Source organism: Mus musculus, chromosome 4 (genome assembly GCF_000001635.26).
Source record: "Mus musculus strain C57BL/6J chromosome 4, GRCm38.p6 C57BL/6J".
NCBI lineage: Eukaryota > Metazoa > Chordata > Mammalia > Rodentia > Muridae > Mus > Mus musculus.
Window position 1 is genome coordinate 99,000,850 of NC_000070.6, and position 21,219 is coordinate 99,022,068.

General features: G+C 39.2%; 1 protein-coding gene across 14 annotated transcripts in view; it reads right to left on the bottom strand.

Annotated features, from left to right (window-relative positions):
• Dock7 (dedicator of cytokinesis 7) overlaps positions 1-21,219 on the bottom strand; it is a 194,295-nt gene that overhangs the window by 64,191 nt on the left and 108,885 nt on the right. For 11 of the 14 annotated variants that reach the window (XR_001784187.2, NM_026082.5, NM_001290636.1 and 8 more), the window contains exons 16-22: positions 19,172-19,242; positions 15,778-15,916; positions 14,846-14,947; positions 8,404-8,490; positions 7,083-7,314; positions 2,903-3,067; positions 184-353 (exon numbers count right to left, since the gene is read on the bottom strand). Coding sequence is in view for 12 of the 14 variants with exons in the window: in NM_026082.5 (NP_080358.3) it covers positions 184-353; positions 2,903-3,067; positions 7,083-7,314; positions 8,404-8,490; positions 14,846-14,947; positions 15,778-15,916; positions 19,172-19,242 (966 nt within the window). In the remaining 2 variants the exon portion in view is untranslated. Of the gene's footprint in view, positions 1-183; positions 354-2,902; positions 3,068-7,082; positions 7,315-8,403; positions 8,491-14,845; positions 14,948-15,777; positions 15,917-19,171; positions 19,243-21,219 lie in introns of those variants that run through there. The other 3 variants (XM_030253721.1, XM_030253720.1, XR_003954998.1) reach the window with 2 other exon arrangements.

Sequence of the window (21,219 nt, forward strand, 5' to 3'; positions counted from 1 at the left end):
AGCAAACATATTTAATAGAAATGTGTAAGGTATTTACTGACAAAATAGGAATATTTTGCTTTTTTCTAACTCAAGTAAAATAAAAAAATTCATACTTACTTTGAACTTAAATACATCTTAAAATTAAGAATAAATCAAATACTTCAATAACTCTCATAAGTGGATAGCATGTCCTCGGTTTACCTTACTGCCAATGATTGACCGAACTTCATCATCTGGTGATGTGGGAGTCCCAGATATATCTGGGTTACTGTTGCTAAGGCTTCGAGACCGATTTAAGTTAAGGCTCGCAGGTCTCACTGCAGACCTAGCCATTGTGGCATAATGCACTGATCCTCCCAAACCCCCGGGACCTAGAGTTGCAATAAAGAGCACATAATTAGTAAGAGAGGACCCCTAAAAATAACCACTTTACAAAATTCCACAAAAATTATAAATTGTTTTAGTTTCTAAATGAAAATTAACAAATATTCTTTTTTTTTAAAAGAAATAATTAGAAGTAAAATCACTCAAGATCCATTGACAGCTATGTGAAGTTCTACTTTATAGCAGTTGACACAAACCATATGGATCATAAGTAAAAATCATTGTCTTAAATGTTTCAATATTTCATGAACAATAAAAAATAAAACAAATAAGAAACACACAAACACCACCTTTATTCAACATAGTTGTGTCTTGGACACAAAATGTGGCAGCTGCTACCGCTTCTGTTCCCGTTTTGCTCACACTTTCTGCTCTGCCCCTTGATATATGGTCACGACAGGGGCATCCAGTTCATTACCAACATCACTTAAATGAAAGTATGTTTTTAATTTCTCTATCTTCTTAAGTGAAACAAAGAATCCCTTTGTCTGAATACAATCAAGCTGAATACAATACTATTTATAAAAGCAAAAATAGCCAGCAATTATATTCATTATATGCATCTTTTCTGTGCATGTGTGTATACATGTATATTCTATGAACATGTTTGGCTTCTTATGATTGGTTTTGAAATCAAACTCAGGTCTTCATGGTTGTATGATAATCATTCTACAGAATAAGCCATCTCCCCAGCTCTATCTATGTCTTTGAATTGTAGAATATTTTACAATGTCTTATTGAAGATGATACAAATCTGCAGCTAATTAACGTGTATGCGTTTTTTAGGTCAGGGCAGGAAAAGGGTTACATGTCAAACGTGTGAAATCTTATGACTGAACTAAACAAAAAGGCAGATGGAGACGCATACTGAGCGCTGTGCTCCGGATGTACCTCTATCACTCCCAAGCTCAGAGTCTCAAGTTAGAAAGCCTAAAGTCCACACAGTAAATCATGGGGCAGGATAGAAGACCCATTTTTTCCTCTTTTCACAGCAAAGAAAAGAAATTCTAGGCTAAAGCTTAACCAGTAATGTTGCCAATGGCTGCAAAGGGGCACGTACTATCATCACTAGAGATGTGTGATTGCTTGTACAGCAAACAGGTAAGCAGTTTCCAAAGCTCAATAATTAACAAACTAAGTGGAGACTCAGCTATCCCTCACAAACACCACTATCACCAACATTATACAAAAGACAAGAAACGACTTAAGGCTTTAATATTCAGAAAGCTTAAGTTATTTTACTGGTCATGAAGAAATTGGAATTTTTCGAGACAACCAATTTTTATATTACTATAGACCTTTTTAAGGTTAATAGAAATTAGTGTACATACCCTTTCTTAGAAATGGGAACAAAACACCCATAGAAGGAGTTACAGAGACAAAATTTGGAGCTGTGACGAAAGGATGGACCATCTAGTGACTGCCATATGCAGGGATCCATCCCATAATCAGCTTCCAAATGCTGACACCATTGCATACACTAGCAAGATTTCGCTGAAAGGACCCAGTTATAGCTCTCTCTTGTGAGACTATGCCGGGGCCTAGCAAACACAGAAGTGGATGATCACAGTCAGCTATTGGATGGGTCACACGGCCCCTAATGGAGGAGCTAGAGAAATTACCCAAGGAGCTATAGGGAACTGCAACCCTATAGGTGGAACAACAATATGAACTAACCAGTACCCGGGAGCTCTTGTCTTTAGCTGCATATGTATCAAAAGATGGCCTAGTCGGCCATCACTGCAAAGAGAGGCCCATTGGACTTGCAAACTTTATATGCCCCAGTACAGGGGAACGCCAGGGCCAAAAAGGGGGAGTGGGTGGGTAGGGGATTGGGGGGGTGGGCATGGGGGACCTTTGGGATAGCATTGAAAATGTAAATGAGGAAAATACCTAATTAAAAAAAAAGAAATTAATGTACAATGTGTTTCCTTTTTAAATTTCATTTTATTTTTTTATTAGATATTTTCTTTATTTACATTCCAAATTTCATCTCCTGTCCTGGTTTTCCCTCGGAAAACCCTCATCCCCTCCCCCCACTCCCTGCTCACCAACCCACCCACTCCTGCTTCCTTGCCCTGGCATTCCTCTACACTAGGGCAAAGAACCTTCATGGGACTAAGGGCCTGTCCTCCTACTGATGACTGACAAGGCCATCCTCTGCTACATATGTGGCTGGAGTACAATGTGTCTCCTTAAAAATGTCCAAAAACACTCTGAATGACAAAGAAAATAATAAGACTATTAATTTTAGTAAGAAATGATAAAATGCTTTCATAGATGGATGATGAGACTGTCAAGGCTCACTTCCAATAATTAATTTAGCCAACTCTCCAAATCAACTTAAAGGAAGATGTATATAAATGATGTTTTAAAAGGAAACATATCCCTTCAATGACTAACCTAGCGAATGTTCCTTAGTAGAGAGTGAATAAATGTGATGAATGTGTGAATAACACCATGGACTAGCTGAGTACTTCAGTCTTGGCAAGAACACTTCACGAAAGAGAGTTTAGTACTAAGAGGAATAAAATACCTGGTGACGGTGAATTAGGGTAAGTATTTGGCAGGCGGAACACATAATAGATATACGATGCGAGAAGGTTGTTTCTGCCATGCTGGTCATGATTTCCTTCTAAGTTTTTGTGAAGTCGATTTATAATTGACGCCATAGCTTCAAAAGATGCTTGCCCTAGATTAACTTTTCAAAAAGAGGAAAATATTTTTGCATTAATGTTTTTAGATTTGCAGTTCCACAGGAAAGAAGGCTCTGTCCCTTTTCTAAAAGGCTGTAAACAGAATGATAAGATAGCTTACGTGTATAAGATATAAAAATATTGTACTGATTTTGAATTTTGTACTAGTTCAACAGAAAGTATCCTTGTAAATTTAATTTGAAAACTGTAGATTAACTAAGACAAAGATAGTTAGATTAACTAAAACAAAAACACTGCCCAATAGGAAAAAAACTATTTTGACAGGTAACAAAGCACAAAGAAATCCATCTTATAGACAACCTCAAGAGTGAAATTCTCATTTTAAAGATGATTCTAAAAATCTAAACAGCATACAATGTGCACCTATCACTTTTAAAGAAATTTAAAACAACAATGAAATTATTAAAAATAATATGAAAAGAGAGTAGTGGGTAACAACTTGACTGAAATTATCAACTCTGAAAGAATTAGAAGAGGGAGGGGCTGTAAAACTGAAGGCAGCAGAGCACCTGGAATGGCAAAACACCACCCCAGCCACCCTCCATGTCAACACATCGCAACAATTCTTCAAAACCAGGGGATTCTGACAGCACACTGAAGAACTAGGGAAGCAAGAGGCCACCAGAACAAGGTGTCAGTTCTGTGATCATTCATTTAATCATGACAGAAAACTATGGACAGCTAAATGAGGCCAGGCAGTTCCTTGAAGGTTAAATAGTGAAATGGCCATTTACAAGATAATGAACATGTACTGAACTAGGAGGACGAGAGCACAGAGACAGAATCCAGAGACGGCTTAGCAACTTCCTGGTTCTGGGGTAAGTCCTTTATTTCTTTCCCCTCATAGTAATTATTCCAAATCAACAGAATCCTCTCCAAACCCAGGTCCAGGGCTGCAGAGCTGCTCAGGAGTTAGGACCAATGACTGACTCCTTCAAACCACGTAGTAGCTCACAACCAACTTTTAACTGCAGTTCTAGGGCATCTGCTACCATCTTCTGACTCGACAGAAGACATGAGGTACACATACATTCAGGCAATACACTCATACGCATAAAATAACAAATAAATTACATTTAAAAAACCCATCTTACTCACTTAGCAATTCTTATCTTCTATATCACTCAGAACATGTACAAAGCATGAAAGGTCTCAAATCTACCTATAAACTTAATAGAAAGTAAAACTCCTATCAGCTTCCCAGGAAAAGCAATACCCCTTCCCCACGAGAGATCTAACTTCACTTTCATTTCCTGAACCTTCGTCAATGGTTAAATCGTTTCTCACTCCATTATCTTGTGTTTGTTTTTTCTTCCTATCTTGCACATGATTTATCCCAGTAGGTAAACATGCTCACATTAACTTTTTAATTTTCAGCTTCTATGTACAAATGTTTTGCCTGCATGTATGTTTATGTATCATTTGCATGCCTGGTACCTGCAAAGGACAGAAGAGAGTGTTAGGTCCTCTAGCAGGAGTTACAGGTGGCTGTACGCCTCCGTGAGAGTGCTAGGGACTGAATCTGGATCCTCTGGAAGAGCCACAAGTGCTCTCACCTGCTGCACCATCTCTCAGCATCTTCCAATCTACTCTTAAGCTTCTCTCAACCCAGCTTTCCCTTCTAGCCGAACTTCTTGATTTCTTCCTTCATTAGACCAAACTGTTCTTAAAATCTTTATCAGTGGACACCTGTCAGGTACGAGATATACTCTGGAGCCTGTTGCTTGGGCTGAATTTTGGCTGTGGTAATGACAGCTGAGTGACTTTAGACAAAACTTGAAACATGTTAGCCACTGTGCTCATCTGTGAAGGGTTGATTTGAATGAGAAGGGCCCCATCTGAATGCCTGGTCCACAGCTGATGCAACTGTTTGCAAGGATCAGGAGCTTTGTTGGAGGACACATGTCACTGGGGTTGAGTCCATACCATTCCCAGCTCTGAGCTACTGCTCCAGCACCATGCTTGGCTGTCTGCTGTCATGCGCCCTGCTATGATAATCACAGACTCTATCCCACTGGAACCATTAATTAAATACTTTCAAAGGACAGTTGCCTTGCTCATGGTAAAGAGTAACCAAGACAAGACTATCCAAGCAGGCTGAGAGGATGCATACAAAGTGAAAATAAAGCACACAGTACTATTTTGATCAGTGCCTTGCAATTTATTATTTATTTTATTTCTAAAATCTCAAATAAGTACTAACTTTGTTGTTGTTGTTGTTGTTGTTGTTTTGTTTTGTTTTTTGTTTTTTTCGAGACAGGGTTTCTCTGTGTAGCCCTGGCTGTCCCGGAACTCACTCTGTAGACTAGGCTGGCCTCGAATTCAGAAATCCACCTGCCTCCGCCTCCCGAGTGCTGGGATTAAAGGCATGCACCACCACTGCCCGGGCCTAACTTTCTTTTCTTAAAAGTCATCCTAAAAGTAACTGTCCTGTTCTTGTTCTATCCTCTCACCTTAGTATTAGGGGTTTTATCACTTTTGGTAAGAAGCTGTGTATAAGCCCGTCTCTGCTTTAGATCCTTCTACTTTCAACCACACAGTGTCTTCTGTGTGCACTCATGCATGTGAATGCAGGTGCATTGAGTCACAGCACAACTATGAAGGGTACACATGTGCCGACAGCATGTGTGAGCTCAGAAGTTAACCATTTTCTACCTTGTTTGCTTTGGTTTTTTTCAAGACAGGGTTTCTCTGTGTAGCCCTGGCTGTCCTGGAACTCTCTCTGTAGTGGCTGGTCTCAAACTTATTGATCACCTGCCTCTGCCTCCTGACTGCTGGGCTTTAAAGCCAGTGCCTAGCTGGGTTGTTTGTTTGTTTGTTTTGAGTCAGGGTTTGTTTGTTGTTTTTCTTCTGTGTGTGCCAGAGTAGCTGACCCATTAGCTTCCAGGAAGTCATTTTCTCCAACTTCCACTTCCTAAAGTAATACAGGCATTGCAGACACCTACTCTATGCATTTGGCTTGTGTATGGGGTCTTGGAAATGTGAACTTAGGTCTTTCACACTTACTGCACTTTTACCCACTAAGAAATCTCTCCAGCCCCTGGATAGTGTGCCTTTAAAAGTAAAATTTGGTTATGTTCCTTTCTTAATTGGAACCAGATCTCTCAAAGGCTAATATTTCCTGGTTTCCTAAAGTGTGGTAGAAAAGCCTACCTCTATCTCCCCTTTTGTACATCAATCACCTTTTGCTACCAACCCTCTACTTTATAGCTCATTCCTTAAAAGTCTTCCCATAGCTTCCCAAGTCCTTTGTGTCTGTGTTACATCAACGTGTCTCCTTCTCCTTGAAGAGTACTTATGAAATTCTCCTATTCATCTTTGAGTACCTGACCAAGAACTTCCTCCACTAACAAGTGTCCTTAAAAGAATATATATCTCAGGATGTTGAGCAGACATATCCTTAGTGCTACCCATTAATAAATGTTAATAACACAGTAGCTAGTGTTTCTTTCTGGCTCAATTTCTTCCCAAGATTTGTATTTGGAAAGGGTGAAATTGAGAAACAATTATATATTTCAGAGTACAAAAGAATATAAATATAGTGATTTTGAGAAAACAAAGAGAAGAGCTATAGGAAATAGAGGATAACAGATGGATGAAGATGCAAAATGCTATACTGTATGCTCCATAAAATATAACAGGACTATCTGTTGGCAGAATAGATACACTGTATGCTCTATAAAATGTAACAGGATTGTTTTTTGGCTGCTTTTCTTATCTACTCTGTGAGAGCTTAGCAGCAGGGACCAAGCTTTGGACAGTGTCAATGAATATCTGATTTATCCTAAGTGCTTAATAAATATTTGGTGACTGAATGTTAATTTGTTTTGATAGTTTGAGTAAAAGTCTATAAGTATATTGTCACTTCCTATCACATACAAGTCATGACCTCCCACAACAAGCACAGCAAACAGAAATCAGAATACTTTTAAATCTAAGTTAGAAATGCAAAATTATAAATTATAAATTTAATGATTCATCCCATGTAAAAGTAGTTACCTATTTGGCCAGCAATCACAGGTGGTCTAACAACTAAAAGTATGAGTTTATCAAGCAGAAGATGAAGAAACCGGACTACGGGTTCCAGCTGTGAGGAATTCAAGGCTGAAATGCTGCTCTTCAGTTCACTCTCTAAGTTGTTTTCCATGATCCGCATGTCCCCAATTCGGACCGGGAACATGTGTTCATCCAGAGCATTGACAAGAGCAAAGAATTTGTCTAGATAAGGGTCCTAAAACAAAGAACAAAGAACTAAACAATTCTAACCACATCAATTCCACCTCAAAAACTACAGACCATTTAACATCTCACATTACTTGATAATGCAAAAAGCTACAAACAAATACACACACTGTTTCCAATGTCATACATCTCTTCTTACTTCTTGTTGTGAAACAGACATCTCAAATTCCATCAGTTACTCAAGGAATCCCTGAGTGATGAAGGACTTCACTTGTAGGTTGAGCTTGCCTAATTTTTGGAGCTCATTTCTCATGGCAGGTACTTTAGCAACCAGTGCCTGTTACTAGCTCACTGTCTCATAGCTCCTACCCCACCTTCCTTCTCACATGGTGCAATACGGGAACTAAATTCTCCCACCCATGCTACTCTCTTGCAGCTGTAGTCATTTGGGGCTTGATGGCCTGAAAGGCTCTTTCTTATATTCCTGGTCGGGGCTATATGGGCAGGATGTGCAGCAGGGCAGTGGTGGCTCTGATGCTCCGACGGAAGGCACTGCTACCAGGTCTCAGACACCACAGAATGCTAAGCTTCATGTTCTTACAGCAACGGGTCCTCTCCCCAGAGTCTGACTGTCAGTCTTCAGGAGCTTCCTTTGGCCTTCTAAGATTCCTTGTTGATACTTCTCTGTCTGCTATCTGTCGTTATAGAATTCTTTTAACATTCATTTAATAGTAAATCATCTTTAATATTTTGAACAAGTCTGCATGGAAAATGTTATTAATTCAACCTGTGTGCTGTTATACAACGTCCCTCCTTACTGCTAATAGTCAAAAACCTGAACCAAATGATCTCTAAAAATTTTCCACCTGAGATACTTGACTCTGACTTAAAATGAGCTTGAGAGCTTTACAACTCTAATTTGCCATATGCTAGAAATTAAAAATTAAAAAAGGGCCATAATTGTTTAAAATACATCAGTCACATTTAAAAGACAAAGTACTTAATGGCATTTAATAAAAAAAAAGTCTAAATCTGTTTTTAGCTAACATATATTCTTAAAGTTTGGCAAGACAACAGAAATGCCGTATGTTCAGTTCATCTAAGTGAAATCTGATTATAAAGAAATACTAAAACTCACTTGTGTATGAATGGATGAAACAGCAACAACTTCAACATTAAATACTCCTTTGTGGTTGTCCACCCACTTCATACCAGGTAGAGGGACCTGAAATACACCAAGCAGAGTGTGCATAGGCTTGCAAAGGCTTCGTGACTACAAGTACTATAGAAATACTATTTGTATTTATTCTTTGAGAATCCCATACATGTACACAATGCATTTTGACTATATCTATCTTCCATTCCCTCCTCCCAATTCCCTTGGAGCCCCTCAATACAAGCCAAGTATATACAGTAGACTTCCTGCTACACACAGCTAGAATTTTGGGCAATATTAGGAAACTGAACATGGAGACTTTAAAAGTTGAAAGAAGAGACAGGCTGGCAAGCTCAGCAAGCAAACACCCAAAAGCAGGTTTCTTGTTTTTTTGTTTTGTTTTGTTTTTAATGCTTTAAAATCCAGAACTGGCTGTGAGAGAAAGACACTCCAAAGAGCCAAAGAGGGAACTCTGCCCTAACTAGCAAAGCCAATCATACTTCAGCCATTAACCAACAATCACCCTTGAGACTAATGAAATCCACACAGCCTTGAAGTCTTGCTAAAACAAGTGGACTATCTGAGGGAGAACACAGCCCCTCCTCAGCTGTCCTTTATGTGTAGAGAGAGAACCTAGTACAGCCAGTAGTCCCTTTTCTTTTCTTTTCTTTTTTTTCTTTTCTTTTCTCTTCTCTTCTCTTCTCTTCTCTTCTCTTCTCTTCTCTTCTCTTCTCTCCCCTCTTCTCTTCTCTCCCCTCTCCTCCCCTCCCCTCCCCTCCCCTCCCCTCCCCTCCCCTCCCCTCCTCTCTTCTCTTCTCTTCTTCTCTTTTTGGTTTTTCAAGACAGGGTTTCTCTGTGTAGACCTGGCTGTCCTCGAACACTTTGTAGACCAAGCTGGCCTTGAACTCAGAAATCCGCCTACCTCTGCCTCCCAAGTGCTGGGATTGAAGGCGTGCACGACCACCACCTGGCAGTAGTCCCATTTCAAATTCCCACATGAAGGTCGAGATTCAATCCCTTGACTAAGTCAAATAATAAATGTCTGGAACTCAGCTTTATTTTTCAAAAATACTTTCCCCTTTAAAAATATGCAGGTAAAATATATAACATACTTATAAATTCAACAGGTCCACAGTCTGAGAATTGGCAGCATAAATATCTGGGTACTTTTAAAAAATGTTATGTACATTTTTATAACAATCTTTTAAAAACTGCTAACTTAATGCAAATTGAAAACAAATAAATATGGAATAGGGGAGATAATAAAATATGCAAGTTATTAACATTCCAGCTCTTGGATCAATAGATTTAAATAGCAATTATAACATAAATAAAATATTTTGTATAAATATTATTTTATAGCTAAAATAATAAAATAGAAGTCACCATTGTCCATCTGTAGTGCAAGCACTATTAAATTTAAAACATCCAATACTCAGATCTTCTCACAAGTATGGAAATACGTCTCTAAGATAAGCATCTACAAGTATGAATCATGAGGTAACACAAATGTGCTTTCATTTGACATCGATCAGGCATAAACAAACAAAACTATTTTAAGGTCCACATAATAATTACACCAAGTTTTATACTTCTACAAAGAGAAAACGAAATCTAGCTCCAGGTTGAAACACTTCTATCTCCTAGGAATTTACTCCCTCGAGCCTAACAAACAGGGCTCCGGGGCACGTACCAGATGTCTCCCCTGTGCTGAGACACATTAGTGACTAAGGTCTTCTCATTCTAAAGTTCTAACAGTAGTCAACAAGAATGAGACCAACTTGGGACATCCTATATTAATAAAGGTATCACTAGGCATGCTGTTTTATCAGAAAAGTAAGTCAGAAAAAAAAATGGATGCACAGAAATGTGAAGTGGAGCACACCTCACAGCTCACGTGGGAGCCATGAGCACTGCTGTGGTTTGGGTAGAGAGAATGCCGGGAAGGCTTAGATGCCAAGTGATGGGTCTGGGGAGTGACTGGGACAGGTGCTTCTATCCTCTTGAGCAGCCTGTTCCCTTGATGGAGTCACGAGAAGATGGCATTATTATGGGGTGGTGGAATCTAGGAGGCAGAACCAAGTTTGATGCGGTTGTCACTGCAGGCATGCTCAAATGTTCCCTTGTTCAGGACCCTTGCCTCTTCTGCTTCTGTCCCAAGTGAGGAACTCTGCTCTCCCTCCCTTGGAATGCTGTGATGTTCTTTTGCTTTCTCACAACTTCAGAAGAACACAGGCACACAAGCTGAGAGCCACTATAGCATTTACTTCTTTTATACTCTCTCTCTCATATTTGCCTCAGAGGTGCAAAGCTCACTCACTCAGCCTTGGGAGTGGTACCCCACAAAAAGGGTGCTTATGGGTTCAGGGGGAGGAACACATGTGTTTAAAGGAAAACAGTCAAAAGATTGAAAAGATGAAGAGTAATAAAGCTACATTAAAAAAAAACATTTTAAGAACTTTAAGTAGTAATTATCAGGTAAAATTAAAGAAATAGTTTTGTTAGAAAAATAAATTTCTTAGTACTTGAGCATGGTTACATGTAAAGCCCAGCATTAAGACCTGATAAAACAGTAGAGTTTAAATTCATCAAATGGACTGGGGATTTTGCTCAATGGTAGGACATTCATCTAGCATGTAAAAGCCCTAGGTACCATACTCAGCACAGGAAAAGAGGGAGGGGAGGGAAGGGGAGAGAGGGAGGGAGGGAGGGAGGGACTAGGTGTTATATTTTCAAGCAGAATGTATCAGTTGGTGCTCGCCCCGCTGTGCACACCCTTTTGTCCACCCACACACTCCTCTCCCACAATCCTCAGCAAGTCTGCTTACCCTCTCTTGGTCTATTTCTGAGTTTTTAAGCTTTAACCTGTATTTACGTCCACTGAAACAGAAACACACACACACACACACACACACACACACACACACACACACACACACACACACACACACTATAAGCTATCTGCATATGAGAGAGAACATTTGGTGCTTATCTTTCTGTGTTTGGCTCACCTCAAGAAATATACTTTCCAGATTATTTAAAACTGAAAATGCTTATTATCACAATTTACAAAGTTTCACTTTTCAGGAATTCTGGTATACAAAGTACTGGGTTTCGTCGTGGCTCCTTTATATGTATGTGCCGCTAGAAAACTTTTATTCTTAGTTTTAAAAATCTATTATGTACTGTTATATGTATGGCTGTTTTGCCTGCATGTATGTCTGTGTACCAACCACATTTATACAGTCCCGATGGAGGCCAAAAGAGGGTCTGATCCCCTGTGGCAGCAATTGTAGACAGTGGCTAACTGCAGCATTGGTGCTGAGAATCAATCCTAGAGCCTCTGAAAGAGAAGGCTCTTAACTGCTGAGCTCCAGTGCTGGCTTGCTGGAGCCAGCATACAATGACAGGACTGCCTGCAGGAGGCCGGGATGGAGACAGACATCTCAGAAATCCATGGCAGCTCCTTGTAGGAAAGGATAGTGTCTGACCCTGAGAAGCAGGAGACAACCCTCCAGGGGACCCGCCATCTGAAGTAGGTCTGGATGGAAACATCTCAGTAGCCTGCAGCAGCTCTTGCAAAAAAGCAGTTGTTCCCATTTCTCCGAACCTTCGCCCTCAACAACAGCTGCATAGATTTCATTTGTGCGTGACTGTTTTTCAGTTGGCCTCGGTGTGTATAATTATTCTATTATATCTGACTTTCTTACTTCTTTCTCCTTCTGCTCTGGTGAATTTTGTGAAACAAGATGTTCCCTGATGTAATGATTCTTAAACAATTAGAATTTGAGACATGGGGCACAGCACAGCACAGCACAATCCTAATGGCCCAGGTGCATGCTGTGTGTTGTCATCTTGGAAAAAATGTAACAACTGCACAATGGTAGCTGCAGATTAATGCTTGACTTGCAAAGAAAGTTTGATGAAATTATTAGAAAATTAAATAGAGCCAACACTGGGACTACGAGAAAGGCAAAAATTATTCAAGTTATGAAATAAGTTTTGCATAACATTTGAAAGTGTTTCCTGGATAAGCAAGTATAGAATATGTAAAATCGGGGCTGGAGAGATAGCTCAGCAGTTAAGAGCGCCGACTGCTCTTTCGGAGGTCCTGAGTTCAAATCCCAGCACCCACATGGTGGCTCACAACCATCTGTAATGAGATCTGACACCTTCTTCTGGTGTGTCTGAAGACAGCTACAGTGTACTTATACATTGTAATAAATAAATCTTAAAAAAAAAAGAATATGTAAAATCTTATATTAGTAAAACTAAGTCAAAACACCAGGACTCTTAGGAGAGTCATTGTGTGCAATGTGCAGAAGCAGAAAGCTAGTGGCACTACTGAGTTACGGACAGATTAACTTGGTTTTTTTTCTGGTTACTGCCTGGCAGCTTTGCCCATGTCATTTATCATTAGAGCATCATAAGAAAATGCAAGTAGCTGGCCTCAGAGCTCTAAGCTCTGAAGTATAAGTTAAAGTGTAAATAATGATAAGTTGGCAATTATTGTTACTTTGGGTACAGGCCTGGGAATGGGGAAGCTTGACACTTTGGGGAACAGTTGTAATTCTTGATTTTTTTTTCTGGGATGTGGTTATTCTTTGAATTTGATTTGGCAATGGTTATACAACGCATTTTTTCTAACTGTTTTTGGAGAGTAGAGAGCAAGTGAGGAGTATGTGAGGTGAAGGTGAAGAGCAAGGGAAGAGAGAACGTGAGGCATGTATGGAGAGTGTGTGTGCCAGTGAAAGGAGGGTGCATGTGGTGTGTGTGTGAGATGTGTGTGAAGAGTGTGTGTGAGAGTGAAAGGGGAACACACAGAGGTGTGTATGAATGTGGGACTTCGAGAAAAGCAGAGTGCACAGGGGAATGCAGAGTGTGTGTGGCCTCAAGCTGTGAACGAGAGAGAGAGAGAGAGAGAGAGAGAGAGAGATCGCAGAGAACGAGAGAGAGAGAGAGAGAGAGATCGCAGAGAATGAGAGAGAGATTGTAGAGAATGATAGAGCACAGAGAATGAGAGAGAAGAGAGAAACTTTAAGCCTTGAAAAATTGCCTGTCCCAAATTTTGTACCCAAAAAAGTAGTGTGAATCTATTTACTATGCGCCTTCCAGATATCCCTGCTACCAGCTGAGCACTCCGGTCCTGTGTGGAGGCTGGACCCCGGCACTGGCTGATTGGTCCATGCATGTTATCCACATCCATAGATGGTTAGCATGCTTTTATATAAGCGTTTGTATCTGCAGGCGGTCTGCATGTTCTTCTATGTAAATTTACACCACAATTCCTACAAGAAAATCACTGTCCTTGCTTCAGAAACTGGCTCTGCACTTTAAAATTATTTCAGTAATGACAATTCCAAAATTAATTTCCATAAAAATACACTTTCTTACATAAATGTCTTCTGAAATATGATTTGTTTAAAACAACAGCAAATAAAGAGTAAGCAGGGGGCTGGCGAGATAGCTCAGCGGGTAAGAGCACTGACTGCTCTTCCAAAGGTCCTGAGTTCAAATCCCAGCAACCACATGGTGGCTCACAACCACCCGTAATGAGATCTGACACCCTCTTCTGGAGTGTCTGAAGACAGCTACAGTGTACTTACATATAATAAATAAATAAATAAATATTTTTTTAAAAAAAGAGTAAGCAGTATTTACTCTTAGGGAAAAGGCCATGCTTGTGCAGAACAATGCACAGAAACTGAAAAGGTGCCTGGAAAACAGACACAAGGCTGGGGGTAGAAAGGATGCATGTTTCCTAGATGCTCACAAGACTACAATAAGCTAAGTACCACTGTGAATACGTACAGATATCCTACCCTCACAAAAGTTATACTCCATAGACAGTAAACAGATAAACATTAAGTTAACAATAGTGAAAAGTACAAGGAGAAAAAAGACAAAGTGAGAAGGTCAGGAGGGAGTGGCTGCCTCTTAGGCAGAATAATCAGAGATGACTTCTCTGAAGAGGAGTGTGAGTGACTGAGGGAAATGAAAAGCAGGCCCTGAGATGCGGCACTGGCAGTAGAGGGCAGTGCACAGGCTCAGGAAGAACAGGGCCGTGGGATGGAAAGAGCAGAGTGGGCAACAGAACAGGTATGAGGGGCAGAGCGGTAGCTGGTGGGTTATTATACATATGTTTATTTCAAAGTCTTGAGTTACAGTATGTAAACAGATACCATGTTTATACATTCACGATGTAGTCCAGGCTATCTTCAAACTCCCATCAATCCTGTCTTAGCCACATAGGAACTAGTTTGCTACCATACTTCAAAAGAAAAATTGTAATTATCAATGAAAAACACTCCATTATGTGCATTCACATAGATGAAACAGCAAATCTTTGTTTGGTAGACATTTTAATTATCAGGATCTTTTTTCATTCAGCCTAGAGAGTTAAAACTTGCTGGAAGGCACTGACCTCGGGGGAAAGCACTGAATAAGCCTGCGGTGGTTTTTCCAGGGAGACTGGCAGGCAGAACTGCCCTGTCTTCAACCGTCCATTCTGCAGCATTGGTATCCACTTTAAATAAAAAAGACACGTGTCTGTTATTGAAATCATTATGTGGACAGTCAGCTTTAAGAATGTGACTCAAGCCAACTTTCTCTGACACCAACAGACATTATATGTGTAACTACCTAAACAACGATGGGCCTTCAGCACTCCACTTCCCTAATGATATTTAAGTCATGAAAATTCCAAAACTGACTATTTTAACATGAAATATTTAGTACATGGCCTTATTATCTAAGGAAGAATTGGTTCTAGAAAAGGCTATAAAATCAATTTAAAAACAATAGTTTCACTTCAAACAGAGAAAACCTTGAATACTGGAAATAAAAGTATAAATATAATTTATTTCCTAGCAGTTACCATAATTTCTGTCACAAACATAAGAGATAAAAAATATTGAATCAAATATAAATTTAAGTTGAAGGATAAATTCTACAACAAAATTGCATGACAGCACCTTACACTGACCTTCACTGTGTGTGAACCTTGGCAGTATGGCCATAATTAGGGTTTTTAAAAAAATATCCAAAGGCTTTCATTTCTTGTCTATGGGTTTCTTTTATTCATTCAAATCATCCTCTCATTGGATCTATTATGTTTATACTTCATCTTAGGAAAACACCCACCCATCAGAACCAACACCTAAGCCTTTATGAAAGTGACTAAGCAGCTAAGGACACCAGTGAGCATCTGAGGTGAGGGGGCTTCCTGAACGTTACAGTTCTACATTACAGAGAAGCAAACAACACGGAGCATCTACGGAGTACCACACTTCATCAATGTTTTAAGACATTTACCATCCCTTGACGTAAGTACAATACAATAACAGGAAGACTTACTGTATATCCGACTGGGGTTTCGAGAGGAGTGTTTTGTTTCTGCTGGCAACTAACATGATAAAAAGTAAAGAGCAAGTGGTGGTGGTCAGTTAGCGTGGCGGGGAGCTTGACTTTGATTTCCTCGTGAAAATCAGGAGACCTTCATACAAAGAAATAAAAACAAAAATCAATAGTGAGTCATTTGTCTAAGATGGACAATGACTGCATTTGCTTAGCTGACTGGGTTTAAGACTGACTTAGGTTCATGCACACTTTTTTCTCTATTCCAGGGAATTTTTTTCATCATCCTCATTTCTAAATAATTAACTTCTACTTCCAGATGAGGGAGCAAACACTGTTTCTGAAATTGTTGATAATGTTTTTATGAATGAGCTGAGGCATCCTATTATTTGAAAATTCATTAATAATTATCATCTAGATAATGAGATCTCCATCACACTGGGCATTGTACTACATTTATGAACCAAATTTGGTACCCACTACACAGAAAAGTCAAACAAGTATTTTGGGTATATATTTTTAAGTCATACCTTATGGAAACATTTTCCTTTTGCTGGGGTACCAGCAAAGATACCCTTTGGGAGGGGTATCTCTAAAGATACCTAAACATTAAGTTAGGCTCTCTGGGGAAAGCTTTCTTTCAAATGTTCCATTGTTAAAAGGAATAAATAATGTTAGCAAACAGACTACTGTGGACATAGTAGACAATAAAGACAAAATCAGAGAAAGCCTGCAAATTGAACTTGTCCAGCAGCATAGACGTGCTCCTAGCCATCACACTAACACAAAGAATGTCATGCTTGATGGTCATGGTGCTTCTTGTCAACACAAGGGGTTGTCTCAAGGGACGCTTCCATAGAACCCTGGCTGTTTTCTTGATATAGAAATAAAACAGAACACAATGGGGGCTTCTTACTTTCCCATTCTCAGCATCTTTCAGAATGATACTCAAGTGAAAATACAGCTAAGCCACATGGTTCCAACCACGTTTAAAGTGAAGGCTGTCCACCCTGCTAGGTAACTTTCCTTCTCAGATGTCCATCAGTCAATACTCGTCTTGTTCTAATAAGCCTCAAAACTATATTGGCAGGCATGGAGTTGATCACAGAAACACTAAGTGGAATTAGGCCTTAAATAAGGTAACAAGAAAGAGCTAATCCTAACTGAGTTTGATGCCTGGTGAACATTTTCAAAAGCATGTCTCTTGTTACTAAGCTCACCAACCATCACTGAATTATAAAAACCTGGATTTATAACCAATCTCAGGCAGTACTGCCACTAATAATTTCCACTAATAATTAAAACAATAATAATAATGACCCAGCCAAACTGAGAAACTTTTAGAAATTAATGTTTTTATAGAAATATATTTCCTGTTATATAATATTTGGGTTCTTCATTTCTCCCTGAAATCACAGTATAGGTGCCTTGGTTTGTCATATTTAGACTAAATTTTTATTTTTGTGGTTGTTTTAAAGATAAATAAGTCAATAATTTCCCTTAAAGCTATATAACTTAGTATGAATATGAATTGGACAGAGATGTCAAAAAGCCCAGTACACTACCTAGTTTTATATTCCTGAAGATCAGGAATAGGTTTCATATTTTTAAATGGTTTTTAAAAATCTGAATAATAATATCTCTTGATATGAAATTGAAATTTTAGGGTTCATAATAAACTTTTAATAGACCACAGCCATAGCCATTACTTCAACATCACTGACTGACTACTGTGCTTTAGTGATGTAATAGCAGAACTCAGTGACGGCAAGAGATGGTACGTAGCAACAGGCTCGGATCATACAATATCTAGTCCTTCATAGAAAATGTTTGTCAGTTCCTGATGGAGATCACATAGGTTAAGCACTTCAAGAACAAAGTTAAACAGACTATTTCCAGTTTGAGATCAAAATATGACATTTGGTACAGGCCTGAAAGAGTGTATAGAGTTTAGTACACACAAGCTCAAGAAAGGCCCGGAAACAAGGAGGATAATATTGAGACTTACAGTTCTGATTAGATTCCAGAGAAAAGGAGAATGTCAAAGATGTCAAATTTTGAACCAGAAAAATGGTAGTATTATTACTAAAAACAGAGAGTGTTGTAAAGACAAACACAGAAACCAAGAAGGCGAGACATGCAAACCAGTGTGTCTCATCAGTCAATGAAAAGATATATGATCATAAAAGGTCAGGACTGGAAATGATTTGGGAGTGTTCCGTATAAATGTTAAAATAGAAGCGTTTTCATTGAATGCAGCAGAAAGACATCACTTAGATAACAGACACAGATTTGTGAGCAAAGATTTAGTATTTTGTGTGAAGTCACTACAGACAGAAAATCTCGAAAGGTTGTCAGAACTGCACTGTGGCTGCAAAGAGAAAGTGAGAGACAGAAGTTTAAAGGGGAGCAGAAAGCACGCATCTCAACAGCACCAGGGACAGCTCAGGGGCTTGTTACAGGGGAAGCACAAGCTTCACTTTGAAGGGAAGGATGGAGCCAACAACTGTGATGGGCAAGAGACAGGAGTGGCCATATTCTGAGGAAGTGGAACGGGCCTGGGAGCAGATGTGAATGAGTCGCACCGAGAGGAGAGGGGACATTGCTACTACTGAAAGAGAAGGAAAGGCAGACAAGTATGTAGATAATCTAAGCAGTGAATAAAGAAATTACAGATCTCAAATGTGACAACCATAATCAATAAGCTAGAAATGCAGAAAAAAAGTAGAAGCTGTAGGAAACTCATATGGTTACTGCTTCATGAAAGGAAAATATACAAAATAAAATCAAACCAAAATGATCACAAGAAGACTGTAAAAGAGGGGCTAACGGAAGAGAATGAATGACTGTATCCCCTTCATGTGACACACAATTCTGCAACTGCTCATGCAATGGGAACAATTTGTGATTTTTTTTCCCTTAAATAATTCAATAACTACCCCTCTCTCACACACACAGAAAGAAGAAAGTAAAAGTAAGATGAGAGTAACAATTTCCTCACAGAACTAACCCTGGAGAGCTACTAAATCAAAGAATCATGGGATGGTGAACATATCACCCCTGCAAGGAGCTTGAGGAGAGCAGAGTTCAACAAAATGAGGAAGTATCGGAGGAAAGTAATAAGGCAGAGACCAAAGGGCCAGAGATCCCAACACTAATCCGTAACTATACAGGAAGAAACAGAATTTTAAAAAGATGTTCTTGTCTAAAGCCTGACATTTGACATGTCTACAAAGAAGAGCTGCTCATCTATAGACTGAAAATCGTCATTCTGATGTCAGTCGTGAATTTGGCACATTCAGTGCAGCAAAGCATTTGGTAAACATACTAATGTGAGTGCTAACAATGCCACTAAGAAGTGAGTAACTTTGAAAGAAATATTTTAATTCAGTACCTGTTATGATATACTACGGCTGTATAGGCTTCCTTTGAAAATTCTGAACAGCTAGATTTACCAAAGATTACCTGAAACAAATAACAGCATGTTGAAACTTGGTTGTAATAAATGCTGGATGGTTCACATCTATGTAAGAACTGTATGCTTTAATAACTATTTGAGAAAATGGGCAAAATTGGCCCAGTGAAGAACAATGTGCCTACTTATAAAAGCTCAACTGCTTAACTGTCTTCTCAATGATAGACCCATCTGACATTCAACCATTCAGAAAGCTTCTACAACCATATTTCTATTCACTGAATAATGAGATACATTTTTGTCCTCTTCCCCTTCCCTGCTCTTCTGAGACAGGGCTTCATGTAATCAAAGGTGGCCTTGAACTTCACATGTAGTTGAAGACTGCCTTGACCCTAATGCTGGGATGACAGGCATGTGCCACCATGCCTAGTTTTATGCACCCAGGGCTTCATGCATGCTAGGCAAGGTCTCTGGCAACTGAACTACATCTTCAGCCCTTTCCTGTTTTCTTAAAGGAAGTGAACATTCAGGGAGTAACATCACTTTGAATTTAAAATAAGAAAATTACCCCAGCATGGTGGCATCAATATGCAACGTGGTGGCTTTACTAAAACATGAGAGTCATTCTGCAGATCAAATACCGATTGTTTATAAATGATACAAAGTACTGTTTTTATGTCATGCTCTGTATCTTTTACTTCTCACACATCCTGCAAGTTACTTCATAATGGAGGTGCTCTGGTTTAGACTTACGCTTGTGTGTTAGTTTTAAAATCCACCACATATAAAAATGTTCAGTATTTGCACAAAAATGAGCTAGCAACATGGTTGGAGACTGATGTCATCGTCATCACTACTGTGACTACTATATGACAGTATAGTTTAGAAATGCCACAAGTTAAACACTTTCGATCTGGCAGCGATCGATCGTTCCATAGCACATCAGTATGCTTGTGCCGTCAGAATGTGGGACGATTCAGCGCAGTCCTCTTGTAAAGGACGTGACTGACATCTGTTTCTCATTCTAGAAATTCAGCGGGCGATTCTACTTGAGATAAGTAGCAAATATAGTAATATTCACTCCCCTGATAAGCTCTGTGAATCAATCTTCAAATGCTTCAGTATGCTTCTGTTTGTTTATTTTTGTTATTTCAAGTTGAGATAGAGTCGCACTATGTAGCCCAGGTTGGACTTAAATTTGATATGTAGTCTAGGCTGGTTTTAAATTCTCAATCTTCCTGTATCGGCATCCCCAAAACTGGGATTAAATGCAAGCACCACAATACCTAGTCACCTTAATATCCTTTTAAAAATCTTATTTCTGTGCCATAATTACAAATGCTATAATTTTGCCTTACATAATTTTTGCCTTATAATTTTGACAATTACATAATCAAAACTTATATGGTGACCCCTAAAATATTCATAGTTTAAAACATAAACAAATGCATTAGGCTCATGTATAATTTTTTCATAGCTGCCATTTACACTAACATAAAAGCATTATACTGTCATATAAGTAATAATATACAGGTGAAAGGAACACGGCATCTTTTTTTCTTTAGGAACTATCTCTTTTCACAAAGTAATGTACTTATCCATGCAACCAGAAGAGAACAAAGTGGGATGTGTTCAGTTCGATCATTGGCCATGCAGGCTGTCTCTCAGCAACATGGGTTGAACAGCAGTTAAGTGCCGAGCACTATGCTAGCATCGAGATACAGGCCTATGTGAGACAGCGTCCCTGCCCTCAAGGAGCTCACAGTCTAATACATATAATAAATAAACTGGCAACCATATTGTGTAAGGAGCAAGAAAATTCTGTTGCAACACCAAAGAGGGGGGGGGGTCTAACTGCCCATGCGGGTGGTGTACCCAGTGCTGTGTGGAAAATGCCAGGAATGTGCTAAGACATGGAAGATGCTGGAAAGTAAGCAATGCAACATTCTTTGACATATACAGCATCTCCCATAAAAGTTAAACCTACATGGCAATTCATATACAGTATTGGCTTTGACAATATATTG